Source organism: Ahaetulla prasina, chromosome 1 (genome assembly GCF_028640845.1).
Source record: "Ahaetulla prasina isolate Xishuangbanna chromosome 1, ASM2864084v1, whole genome shotgun sequence".
Classification (NCBI taxonomy): domain Eukaryota; kingdom Metazoa; phylum Chordata; class Lepidosauria; order Squamata; family Colubridae; genus Ahaetulla; species Ahaetulla prasina.
In genome coordinates, this window is record NC_080539.1 from 17,296,004 (window position 1) to 17,308,939 (window position 12,936).

General features: G+C 40.6%; 1 protein-coding gene across 1 annotated transcript in view; it reads right to left on the reverse strand.

Moving 5' to 3' along the window:
* Positions 1-1,747: 1,747 nt before the first annotated feature.
* GALNT17 (polypeptide N-acetylgalactosaminyltransferase 17) overlaps positions 1,748-12,936 on the reverse strand; it is a 411,497-nt gene continuing 400,308 nt past the window's right edge. Inside the window, exons 10-11 of the mRNA XM_058164286.1 lie at positions 8,958-9,125; positions 1,748-2,989 (exon numbers count right to left, since the gene is read on the reverse strand). Of these exons, the coding sequence (XP_058020269.1) occupies positions 2,861-2,989; positions 8,958-9,125 (297 nt within the window). The 3' untranslated portion in view covers positions 1,748-2,860. The remainder of the gene's footprint in view (positions 2,990-8,957; positions 9,126-12,936) is intronic.

Here is a 12,936-nt window from a genome sequence, read left to right on the forward strand (position 1 = left end):
TTTCTGACAGTGAGAACAATCAACCAATGGAACAGAAGTTGCCTTTGGAAGTTGTGGGAGCTTCATCACTGGAAGCTTTCAAGAAAAGTTTGGACTGCCATTTTTTTTAATTTGAATTTATATCCCACCCTTCTCCGAAGACTCAGGGTGGCTTACACTGTATTAAGCAATAGTCTTCATCCATTTATATATTATATACAAAGTCAACTTTATTGCCCCCAACAATCTGGGTCCTCATTTTACCTACCTTATAAAGGATGGAAGGCTGAGTCAAACTTGGGCCTGGTGGGACTTGAACTTGCAGTAATTGCAAGCAGTTGTGTTAATAACAGACAGACTTAGTCCATTGAGCCACCAGAGGCCCAATTTGTCAGAAATTGTGTAGGGTCTCCTGCTTGGGGGGGGTTGGACTAGATGACTTAGAAGTTCCCTTCCAACTCTGTTAATCTGCTAATCTGTTTTCTACCCATTTCTTTCCCAGAAAACACAAGTAAATGGTGGTTTCTTCCCCAAAACATTGTAAATTGTGGTCACATTCAAACAACCATAAATGCAGGCTAGTTGTCAAGTGACCAATATGTGAAATATGTCAATATGTCAATATCTGAAACCAAGTTGTAAGTTGTTCTGGAGTGACTGGAAGTAAGTCAAGAACTATCTATAGTACAGGATAAAATGTTGAATTGTGCCAAAATGTTATCTTGCCTAATGCCCTGTTTTCCTGTGCAACCAATAATGTGTATCAGAAATGTTTAGCCGTTAGCAGAATGTTTCCGTCGATGCTCTGCTTCCAATGGCATTTAACACAGTAAGTCATTTGAATATGGACATTCCTTTTATGCCATCAAAGCTAATAGCTGTTGATAAGACTTTGAACATATCCTATGGCGATTGGTTCTGGAAATGAAAGAATTTAATTAAACAAATTGAACAACAGCTGCATTCACAACCATTTAACCTGATTACTGAATTAACCCAGTTTTCTGGGTTGGTAGAATTCATTGCACAGAAATCAACCAAGCAGGATGCACATCGGGCTAGGCCATAAAGATACTAACAAAGATCAACACAAACCATTCTTAGCATATTACCCAGATGCAAACTCTTTTAAGGGTTTAAATGACCCAGCTAAATATGTCATGGGAGAACCTTCTTCTCTTACCCAGAATTTTTAGATCTTGGATTATTTAATTGGATGTCCTGAGAGAAAGAAAATTTTCTGTTTTAAAGAAGTTTTTTTTTTCCTTTTTCTTCCACCAACTGTGCTGAATTTTAATTAGCCAATAGTTAAGGAAGCCCATCAACACATGCCAAAATCATAACAAGGGATTTCGCTCCAAGTAGGAAACAGGGTGAGTTTTTGTTTGTTTGTTTCTAAGCACATTTTCACAGGATTTTTCTTTAAATTAAGATTGCATATTTCACATTCCACATACACTGAAGCAAACAATCCCTTTGTTTATATGGAACTTGGGAGAAATACAGTTCCTTGTGAAAACATCCTCATTATTGATCATCGACTAATAATTAGAAACAGCTACTCTCTTTTTAAGAGTGACAAAAGGCAGGGAATTTGATCCCTAAAAAGCACAAATTGCAATTCTGTTGGTCCAGGGCTTGTTCTAGCAAAGGCAGAACTTGTCTCATTTATCGATTTGTTTAAATTGGTTTTTTGCATAAGTTTTCAAGCATAACTTTTCTTAAATATTCAATAATATTACATATATTTTCTCCTAAAGTACTGGCTTTTTAATAGAAATTTCCTCCAAGATTTTTTTGTTTTTGTAAACATACTTTTCCTTTTCATCTCTTTGTGATGAAATTTTCCCCTTTCCACTCTTATTTTTTTAAATCTACACTTCTCCACCATATTGACTGATTATGTACCATCAAGTCAATTTTGACTCCTAGCTTTCACACAGACAGAATTTTTTCCATAACCATCTATTCTTTTGTTTAGCTTTTGTTATTTAGGCTCTTAGTTTCTTACACAACTCCAATGTGATGTATGCAATTTCAGAAACAATCCTTTATGGCTGTATATCTTTCACAAACAAATTGGTTTAATGTATGTGTGAGGATTTTCATGGGAGTAATACAGATGTTAGGGTCCATTCACTGCAATGGCAAAGTCCACGTTCTTGTGTTTTGCTGCAGATCTCTTCTTTTAAAACATCCCTGTCAATTCATGACATTTCAGGATAATTCTTGCTCCTCTTTGAACTAGTAGCACAAAGTCGATAACAACATGGTGTGTGCTTGATATGAAGAACACATTCTTCAAAAAGTTTATAAAATGTCCTTCTAGAACTCCAGAGCACTTCAAACTTCCAAATGAGGCTGTGATACACATCTCATGCTACCTTCATGGAAGATGACTGGGTTTGTTTGTTTGTTTGTTTTAAATCTTTTGACATGGTATTCCATATTAATATGTTAGGTCATTTCCAAGATTGTGTGCATTCAAATAAAAGAATATCAAAAATTTCATCTCTGAACCTCAAATATAATTTGCTGGTCCTGTAGCTGGATTGGGGATTTGGGTTATTTTTGGAAACGTTTGTAAGCTTTCATTACTTGTCTTTAAGCCAAGATGTTCCTTGAGTCTTCAAGATAATGACAACTGTAGATCTGGAATGTTTTCATTCTGTCAGTCAGTCAGAGTTTGGCAAAGAGATAACCAAAGTTCAAATAAATAAAATGTAAAAAAAACCTAACAACAACAACAACAACAATGCAAACACCTTCCCTTATGAGTCTTCCCTGATATTGTGGATGAGAGTGGAAGGTTTGATAAAAAAATGTTTCCCCTGGTGAGAACTCAGTCCGAAGAATTCTTGAAGGTTGGATAAGAGGCGCTCTACTTGATAAAATGTTTAATTGTCCACCTTTGACCTGTGCAGCTGCGAAGAATAAGATCCATACCTGACGAGCCTTTATTTTCGACTTCCAAGCAGCGTCCTGTCCCTTTGTTTAGGATTGCACCATGCTGGATTATGTTTGAGAGAGAGAGAGAGAGAGACAGAAAGAGAGAAAGTCAGTGTTTACATCCATCATCTCTTAATAGGTCCGATTACAATTCTTATGCCAGTTGCGAATTTTTTGAAGCTGCAATTCAGGACATGCAAGGAAGAAGAATCTCCTGTTAATGATATTGTCCTATAACTTTGCCCTAAAAAATTACCAGGTTTGACTTGCTGTAACTGGATCAACCATTAGATGGCAGTAAAAGAAGATAACATTCTAATCCTTTGCTGCCACTGGTGGCAATTTTAAGTTTTGCAGCAAGATTTACTAGCCCTAAGCTAGGGGTGTCAAAACTGGCAGCCCACCGGCCAGATGCATCATGCATCATGCACAGGCCACGCCCACCCCAGTGCCACAATGGGGAAAATGTCACGTGGCGTCATGCGACGGCAACGTGACGTGGTGAGTTTGACACCCATGCCCTAATCAAATGGCTGATTTCAGATAATATGCTTGGTCAGACCCTGATTAAAACAGGATAACCAAAACCTAACATGTACAAATACAGCCCACACAGTTCATTTGTATGTTTGGTATATTGATATAGGATAAATACTGGTATCTGAACCTAGAAAAAGGTGGTAATTCAGCATTTGGGTTGTATGGTATACAAATGCTGCTATTGTATAACTATATAACTGTCTGGTTTGGTTCTGCAGCCCAACAAGACAGACACAGACTTCAGAGGATAATTAGAACTGCAGAAAAAACAAGTGCTACCAACCTGCCTTCCATTGAGACCTGTATACTGCACGAGTCAAAAAGAGGGCTGTGAAAATATTTACAGACCCCTCACCTCCTGGACATAAACTGTTTCAACTCCTACTTTTAAAACGACGCTATAGAACAACTAGACAGAACAGTTTTTTCGTGATCGCCCTCACTCTGCTAAACAAATAATTCCCTCAACACTGTCAAACTATTTACTAAAAATGCACTACTATTAATCTTCTCATCGTTCCCATCACCCATCTCCCTCCACTTATGACTGTATGACTGTAACATCATTGCTTGTATCCTTACGATTTATATTGATATTGATTGTTTCCTGATTGCTTATTTGTACCCTATGACTATCATTAAGTGTTGTACCTTAGAATTCTTGATGAAGGTATCTTTTCTTTTATGTACACTGAGAGCGTATGCATCAAGACAAATTCCTTGTGTGTCCAATCACACCTGGCCACTAAAAAATTCTATTCTATTCTATTCTATTCTATTCTATTCTATTCTATTCTATTCTATTCTATTCTATTCTATTCTATTCTATTCTATTCTATTCTGCCTCTTTAGTGGCTTACTGTAGAGACAGGAAAAGTATGAACCTCCAGATATGGCTGAACTACAGTTCCCAGGTGCCCCAAACAGCATGGCCAATGGTAAGGCATGCAGGAACCTTAACACAACTATGTCCCAAGTCATTTTGTACGAACTCAAACTAGTGGACCTGATGATTCACTTGCTGAAAATGCTAGAGCAACATATCCCTATAGAAGCCTATAATAAGGAAGTTGCTATTTTTAAAAAAATTTTTATTTTTATTTTTATTTTTTTTTATTTGCATTTATACCCCGCCCTTCTCCGAAGACTCAGGGCGGCTTACACTATGTCAAGCAATAGTCTTCATCCATTTGTATATTATATACAAAGTCAACTTATTGCCCCCAACAATCTGGGTCCTCATTTTACCTACCTTATAAAGGATGGAAGGCTGAGTCAACCTTGGGCCTGGTGGGGCTTGAACCTGCAGTAATTGCAGGCAGCTGCTGTTAATAGCAGACTGTCTTACCAGTCTGACTATTGTTAAATTAGCTTGCCCATGGGATTGTTCTTCTTGTGTTGTTCCAACTGGATTCTTCTTTAGCATGCCTTAGTGCCACACGCATTCATCCACAAGAACAAGTGGGCTACTGAGTTAAGGACCCCTGCAACTATCCTGACCACTATCCCTGACATAGCTGAAGAAGCTTCTTGGATGAGAAGCAAAACATCTTCAAAAGAAAAAAAACACACACACAAGAAAGTCCAGTTGCCTCCTGAAAAAGCACCTTTGGGACAACCATGACCCGGATGACTGAGAACCTCTACAAGACCCCTGAAAAAGCTAATGGATCCTATTTGATTGACAGAAGGTATCTGTAGCTATAACTTTAGCCCATTCTGTCCAGTTTGCAAACCTAGTACCTCTTCAGAGAACTTTCTTTAGAGAAATCTGAAGGAAATATATTGGCATGCTCAACGGAAGAACTTTCACAACCTGTACCTGAATCTGGATTTCACTTTATTCAGTGGGTTAATTTGTCTAAGGGCTATGGAGGGTTTTGACCCTGAAAGCAAAAATGGAAATTTGGGGAATGGATGGTCATGTAGGCCACACTTGTCTGCACCTTCTGCAATTCATGAACATTCTCGGAATCTGTCCTTGCAGATTCGAGTTAATGTCAGGGTTCCAAGTAACACCCCCAACAAAAGAAAACTCCAAGGCTTGAGTGTCCTCAAAGGTCCATTTTATTAGAGATGTCATATTGGCACATCTGGGAAAACCCAAATCTGAAAGCTTCCATGTTTTCCCCACCCGAAGAAAAGTCCAAGTCCCTTCCCCTGCACCCACAGGTCCATCACACGGTCCAATCACTGCACCATCCCAACTGGAGATGCCTCCCAGTTTCACCCCTCCAGGTGCAGGGCAAGATGTCCTTGACTCCCTGAGAAAGGAATGTTATTATGACTGTATATCACCCTGGCTTCATACAATCCCCCCTCCCAGTTTCCCACAGTAGTAAACATGGCAGGTCTGAAGGCTCAATGCAAAAGATGGTTTTCAGGCCTGACAGCTGGAACTGCATTAGAAAGCAATGTAGCTGCTTTAAAGAGCTGCACCGTGGTTCTGGGTCAACACATTCATGTGCTAAAGATTTTTTTTTTTTTGCCCAAAAACCTACCTCATAGTCAGGGGCAGTAGGGAGATAATTTAAAAAAAAAAAGCCAAGGTTGTGGTTTGAAACACCACATTGACTTTTTGACAGCCTATCACCACCAATACATGCCCCTGCATTTTATACTGCAGCCAAAAGATCTAGACAGGACAGCTATATTGTATATCTGAGAGAAATGAGCACACCTGCTTTACTTTCAAATGGTTTCAGCTTTCAATCCTTGGCATGTTTGGTTAATGTTGGGAAATCTCTCCAATGCAAGCAAGGCTGATTTTGGTAGGAAATTAGAAATTGTGTGTGTGTGTGTTGCCCACATGTATTTTGCACCAAGGCAACAAAGGAGAATTCTCAGATTCCACATGCTAATGTATAATAATGTGTTATTTATATGTATAATATAATAATGTATGAAACGTATAAATCATAATGTATCCTTATGATTTATATTGATATTGTTTCCTGATTGCTTATTTGTATCCTATGACTATCATTTAGTGTTGTAAGTGTTGTACCTTGATGAAGGTATCTTTTCTTTTATGTACACTGAGAGCATATGCAGCAAGAGAAATTCCTTGTGTGTCCAATCACACTTGACCAATAAAAAATTCTATTCTATTCTATTCTATTCTATTCTATTCTATTCTATTCTATTCTATTCTATTCTATTCTATTCTATTCTATCTGAAGCTAGCCACACTCCAAACTAGTTCACATAATCTCATAGAACGTACTTCATAATAATACATGAGAATAGCTGGACCAGCAGTTTGATTTAGCGCAGGGCTGCTTCGTATATTATGAAACAGCTGTGGGAACCTCGCCGCATTAAAATTAAAATTAATACAGTCGAACTGGGCTGGAAATCAACTGAAATTCTCTGTTTAGTTTTACGTAGGTCTAATTTCAGCGGCGTACAAGCATAGGGCAGGCAAAGATAACTGAATAATTATTTGACGCATATTCCATTCATTGTTAGTTTTGGCTCCTATCACCAAGTGTGTGTGGCTGTTTGCTTTTGTTTTTAAATGCCATCTGTTTTAGCCCTCCTTTTATCAAAACTAGGTAACAAATTGTGTATTCCTCTACTGAATGTTGGTGGTATGTACATAGGAGAGAATGGGAGATGGCTATCAGCTCACGGCTAGAAATGATGCAATGTTTTAAAGGAGATTTATAATTTTAATGAGATGGCCAGGTAGTTTTCCAGTCCTTTCTTCTCCTTCAATTAAATTAAAACAAGCAAAAAACAAAAAACAAAAACCCTTTGCAGTCAGTGATCAAACCCAGTTTGGGGATGATGAAGGACCAATTTGGCAATATTACTACTCCTGGCTCCATTGTCTCAAAGGTGCTTTAACAGATTAATAGAGTTGGAAGGGTAATATAGCCCAGACCCCTCCATCCAAGCAGGAGATCCTACACCATTTCTGACAAATGGCAGTCCAGTCTCTTCTTGAAAGCCTCCAGTGATAAAGCTCCCACAACTTTTGAAGGCAACTTCTGTTCCATGGATTGATTGCTCTCACTGTCAGAAAATTTCTCCTTATTTCTAGGTTGAATCTCTCCTCAATCAGTTTCCATCCATTATTCCTTGTCTGGCCTTTGAGTGCTTTGGAAAATAGCTTGACCCCTTCCTCTCTGTGGCAGCCCCTCAAATACTGGAACATTGCTATCATGTCTCCCCTGGTCCTTCTCTTCACTAGACTGGAGAGGCCTAGTTCCTGCAACCATTCATCGTATGTTTTAGCCTCCAGTCCCCTAATCATTCTGGTTGCTCTTCTCTGCACTCTTTCTAGAGTCTCTTATAGTGTGGTGACCAAAACTGGATACAATATTCTAGGTGTGATCTTACTAAGGCTTTATAGAGTGGTGTACTAAGGCTTTTTTCAAAAGACAACTGGACTATATTTTTGTCTTTGAGGAAGTAGACATTTCACTTCTCCTCCAAGAAGCTTAATCAGTTCTGACGAGATGACGGGTGGATGGAAGGATTAATTCTGACATCCCACCCCACCCCATCCAATCAGAACTGATGTAGCTTCCTGGATAAGAAGCAAAAGCTCTTTTTCTTCCTCAAAAAAAAAAAAAAAAACACATAGTCCAGTTGCCTTTTGAAAAAAAAAAGCACTTTTGAAATAACCATGCGTTTGATGGCTGAAAATCTCCTTAGACACCTAGCCCCATTCTAAAAGTATTTCAGAAACAGCTGCCTGAAAAAAAGAAATGAAGATTAGAACGCTTAGGATATGGATCTTCTGAGAATAAACAATCTTTGCAGAAAAGCTGTAAAGGTCATCAAACCTCTCCTTGTGCTTTTATTGGAAGTGGATGACTCACAGAAAGGAAGATCTGGCTAGGGTTTAACCTTATGCTTATTCATATGCTCCAGCAGCAACGGTGATTTTGAACAGGGACTGTTGCTTTAAAACAAAAAGGCTCACCACTGTAAGAAGTTAGCACCCACCGCTCTCCTGGGAAAATGAAATATTTTAGGAAATATTAAAAGGGCAGAATGTTTTCCCTCAAAAGGAGGCAAAAACTCAGCCCCCCCTCCCTTTGTTAATGGGCCATTAAGGCCTGGGCCAGTCTATTCTACATAATAAAGATCTACCTCCTTCAGGCAGAGCCACAGTAGGAATTGCCCAAAGCCCCTTCATTACATCATCACCCAGCAAGAGACAACCAAGCTTGGGACTACCTACAAAGTTACCCCTGCATGGCCCCATGGGAGTCTGACAACCATTCAGAATACAAGCTCAAATTCAAAGTTGAACAGAGGGTATAAATCTCTCTCTCTCTCTCTCAACTATGTGCTTTTTGCCCAGGACCTCAAACGATGTGGTACTCTCCACCATTAAAAACCATCTTTCCAATAAGCCGCCATGTTTCCAGTGTCTTTCTTCCCCACGTGGAACTGAACCCAGAAGGATATTTCTTCCAATACCACAAACAATTCGTATGAAAATAATTGCCAAAAAAAAAAAAAGCATGAACCTGTATAAAATTCCAACGCTTATGGAGGCTGCTCTTGACTTTCTCGCAGTCAAGTAGCTGAGGGAGTTTACTCTTCACGTTGTCCACCAAGCAGCGGGTATCTGGGAGCAATATTGTGGTCCCAAGAGCTCCTAAATGCAGAAATCCTTCTTTGGTGTAGCGAGCAAGCTAGGGAAGGAAGAGAGAGAGAAAGAGCCGGGTTTAGCGAGATGAATGTTATCTACTGCAGAACCAAGTACGGCCTGGTAGCGAAAGAGAATATGGATTATTATGATCTTGTAGGAATTTAGCACCCACCTCCCTCCTAGAAGAATGAAATATTTTGGAAAATATTTAAAAGGGCAGAATATATTTCCCTGGATGAGAAATGGAGAAACATGTTTTAAAGTCAAAGCAACTTCCTGCCACCCCCCACCTTTGTCAATGGGCCATTAAAGCCTCAGCCAAGCTCACTCATTCCCCCCCACCTTTGTCAATAGGTCAGAGGTAGAAACTCATTCTCCCCCTTTGTTAATGGGCCATCATCATCTGCAACATAATAGAACCCATCTAGCAACAGAAACTCACCACATGGCAAGGCTCAGGCAAGCTTGAGGGACAACCTACAATGTTAGCTAAGACCCCTAGACCACCTGGGAGTTTGACAACCAATCAGGATACTCTTCCTGTGCCCCAGAAAGCTCAAAGCTCAGAAAAAGCATAAAGCCAGGGAGCACACAGAATCTCAGCCCTTTTCTGTTCAGGAACTCAAGCCATGTGATCCTGACCACCATTAAACCATCTTTCCAAGCAGTCTCCATGTTTCCAATGTCTTTGTCCCCACTTGGAACTGAACCCAGATGGATATTTCTTCCAACAATCTTAAATGATGTTTTGCTTTGGTGAAACTCCATCTCAAGTACTGCGTAAAGCTCTGGGCAAAGGTTCAGAGAAACCATGGAGAAGGTCCAGAGAAAGACGGTCAGGATAATCAGAGGACTCAGCCAGGGATGAAATGTAAAATTTGTTACTACCGGTTCTGTGGCCGTGGCTTGGTAGGGGGGGTTAATGTGACTGGGTAGGTGTGGCCAACTTTTTTACTTTTTTTTAAACTTTTAAAACCATTTTTTCTACAACCTCTACAGCCGAAGAGGGTGTAGAAAAGATGCTTTTAAAGGATTCTGAGGATCACAGCTGAGCTGCCTGATCGCCAGAACCATTTAAAAGCATTTTTTACAACCTCTTCAGCCAAAGAGGTTGTAGCAAAAATGCTTTTAAAAGGTTCTGATGATCCCAGCTGAGCAGCGCAATCCTCAGAGGCTTTTTTTTTTAGTTTTAAAATCATTTTTTTGGCCGAAGAAAAAATGCTTTTAAAAGCAAAAAAAAACAAAACACCTCTCTGATGATCGTGTGGCTCAGCTGGGCATGGGAGTGGGGCAGGGATTTTTGCTACTGGTTCTCCAAACCATCCATGCCATCGCTACCAGATCAGGTGATCCGGTCCGAACCGGGAGCATTTCACCTCTGCATTCAGCCTTACAAACAGTGATGGGCATGCTTAGACTTCAGTGTATGGTGATTGACTCGCATTCTTTCAGTCCATGCCTACAGTATGATACGCTCCTGTATCATCAACCATGGTGGTGCATTGGTTAGAAGGCAGTACTGCAGGCTATTTCTGCTGACTGACTGCAGTTCGGGAGTTTGATTCTCACCGGCTCAAGATTGACTCAGCCTTCCATCCTTCCGAGGTCATTAAAATGAGGACCCAGATTACGTGGGGGGGAGCAATAAGGTGACTCTGTAAACCTTTTAAAGTGGGCTGTAAAGCACTGTAAAGTGGTATATAAGTCTAAGTGCTATTGCTATTCTTCAAATAACCAAAGAGAATTAAGGCTGTTCTCTGCTTTTCCCAGAGCCTAAACCTATTACAGAAGGCAACATCACTATTAGAGGAGACTTTTCTGCTTTGGCCCTCATCCTTTGGAACATTGTGTTCCTCAAGGTGATGTAACCCCACACTCTATTGACTTTCTGAAAGGGCCTCAAAATCTGACTCTGCCATTTGGCCTGGGAGCGTATACTACTGTAGGTAGCCAATGGACTGAAAGAAGATTCCACCCCCATTCCATGTGCATCTTGTTCTCTTCCTCGCCATCTTTGACAATTTTAATGTTAATTTTAATGCTGATGTCAGGGTTCCGACGGATGCCCTAATTAAATCACGAGCCTTGAGCCAAGCTTCAAAAGAAATCCAATTATTTATTAGGAGCTTCATGTCGGCACATTCCAAGGGCAGTTAACTCTGACCCTACGTAATTTACAGCCAAGACTTGACCCCGTTTCCCCCTTCCCCCCAGGGTGTGTCATCAGTCACATTCTCCAACACAGCAATTGCGTGGGTTGTAGAGATCACTCCCCTCCAGCCACCGTGGGTAACCCTGGAAGACAGTCTTGAGAGAGATATGTTTGGAATGTGCTTTGTTTTTTGCTGCCGTGCTGCTTTGCCGCTTTCCCATCCCCCTTGTCTATGGCAACTCGAGAGCAGGCCAGGGATGCTTTCCGAGTTGACAGCTGATATTTATTATTGTAATATTTTAATGGTTTACCCACATCTGTTCAATTTCGTCCATACAGAGTGAGGGAGGTTAAAACCTGCTGGTTTGGTAGCGGGTTCACTAATAGTCAGACCGCAAGAAGGGACCTTGGACCGTTCCTCTCTCCAGGGATTCTTGGAGTTACACTGGGTACATGTCAGGGAAGGGTTTCACTTACCTTTGCTACCGGTTCACTCGTGTGTGCACCACTTCTGCACATGTGCAGAAGCTTCTGCATGTGCGCAGAGCATATTTGATGATGTCTGGGCAGGTGGGAGGAGCCTCTTGTCACCGCTGCTACCGGTTCACTCGGCACAAACCAGTAGTAATCCACCACTGGTACATATTAAGCAGGGATGGGTTCTAATTACCTTTACTACCGGTTTGCAATAGGAGTGTGCATGCACACTTCTGTGCATGCACAGATCATTCATGATGATGAAGCCTCCCACTGCTTTTACTACCAGTTCGCAAGAACCAGAGCGAACCGGAAGCAACCCACCACTGAGTGTTAAGTAAGTGTCTGTTTTCCATGTTGGCCTATTTCAATCTTGTGATGGACTGCGCCTTGTCCTAGTGAATAGGGAGGGCCTTTTTGTTCAGCATCCTTGACCATTGGCAAATGTGTAGCCTTCTAACGTGGGGCAGTGTGATATTGCTAACTGCTGCTAACAACTGCACAGTACTTCACGAAGCCTGAATAGCTGCATTGGACATCCAGTTATGAGGCCACGGTTGTACTCCCATAGATGTTTTGTATAGAATTACGTGCATTGTGTGTATGTGTTTACTTCTCTTCTGTCATGTTCTCACCATACGCTAAATAATAACATTTTACTTTATTGCTTTTATTTGTTGTAAGCTGCCTAGAGTCGCATCTAGGGGAGACGGATGGCATATAAATTGAACAATAAATAAATACAAATAAAAAATAGTGAAGATATTGGAAGAACTGTTGATTCTGGTCCTGCTCTCGGATGCAGAAAAAGTAAAGACCCCTGGTTATTCTGTGTGACAGTGTTTCAGACATTTAAAGAGTGCTATCAATGAGCCACGGTGTCGCAGTGGTCAGAATGCAGTACTGCAGGCTACTTCTGCTGCCTGCTGGCTGCCTACAGTTTGTCAGTTCAAATCTCAGCAGGCTCAAGGTTGATTCAGCCTTCCATTCTTCAGAGGTAGGTAAAAGGAGGATCCAAATTGTTGGGGGCAATAGGCTGACTTTATTAACCGCTAAGAGAGGGCTGTAAAAGCACTGTGAAGCAGTATATAAGTCTATTTCTATTGCTATCCTATCTCTCCTTATAACAGTTGTCTTTTCCATAAGTTGAATGTATCCATGTCTTTTAACTATCCCTCATAAGGTGTGGTTTTCAGACTTTTGACCGCTTTGATTGTCCACCTCT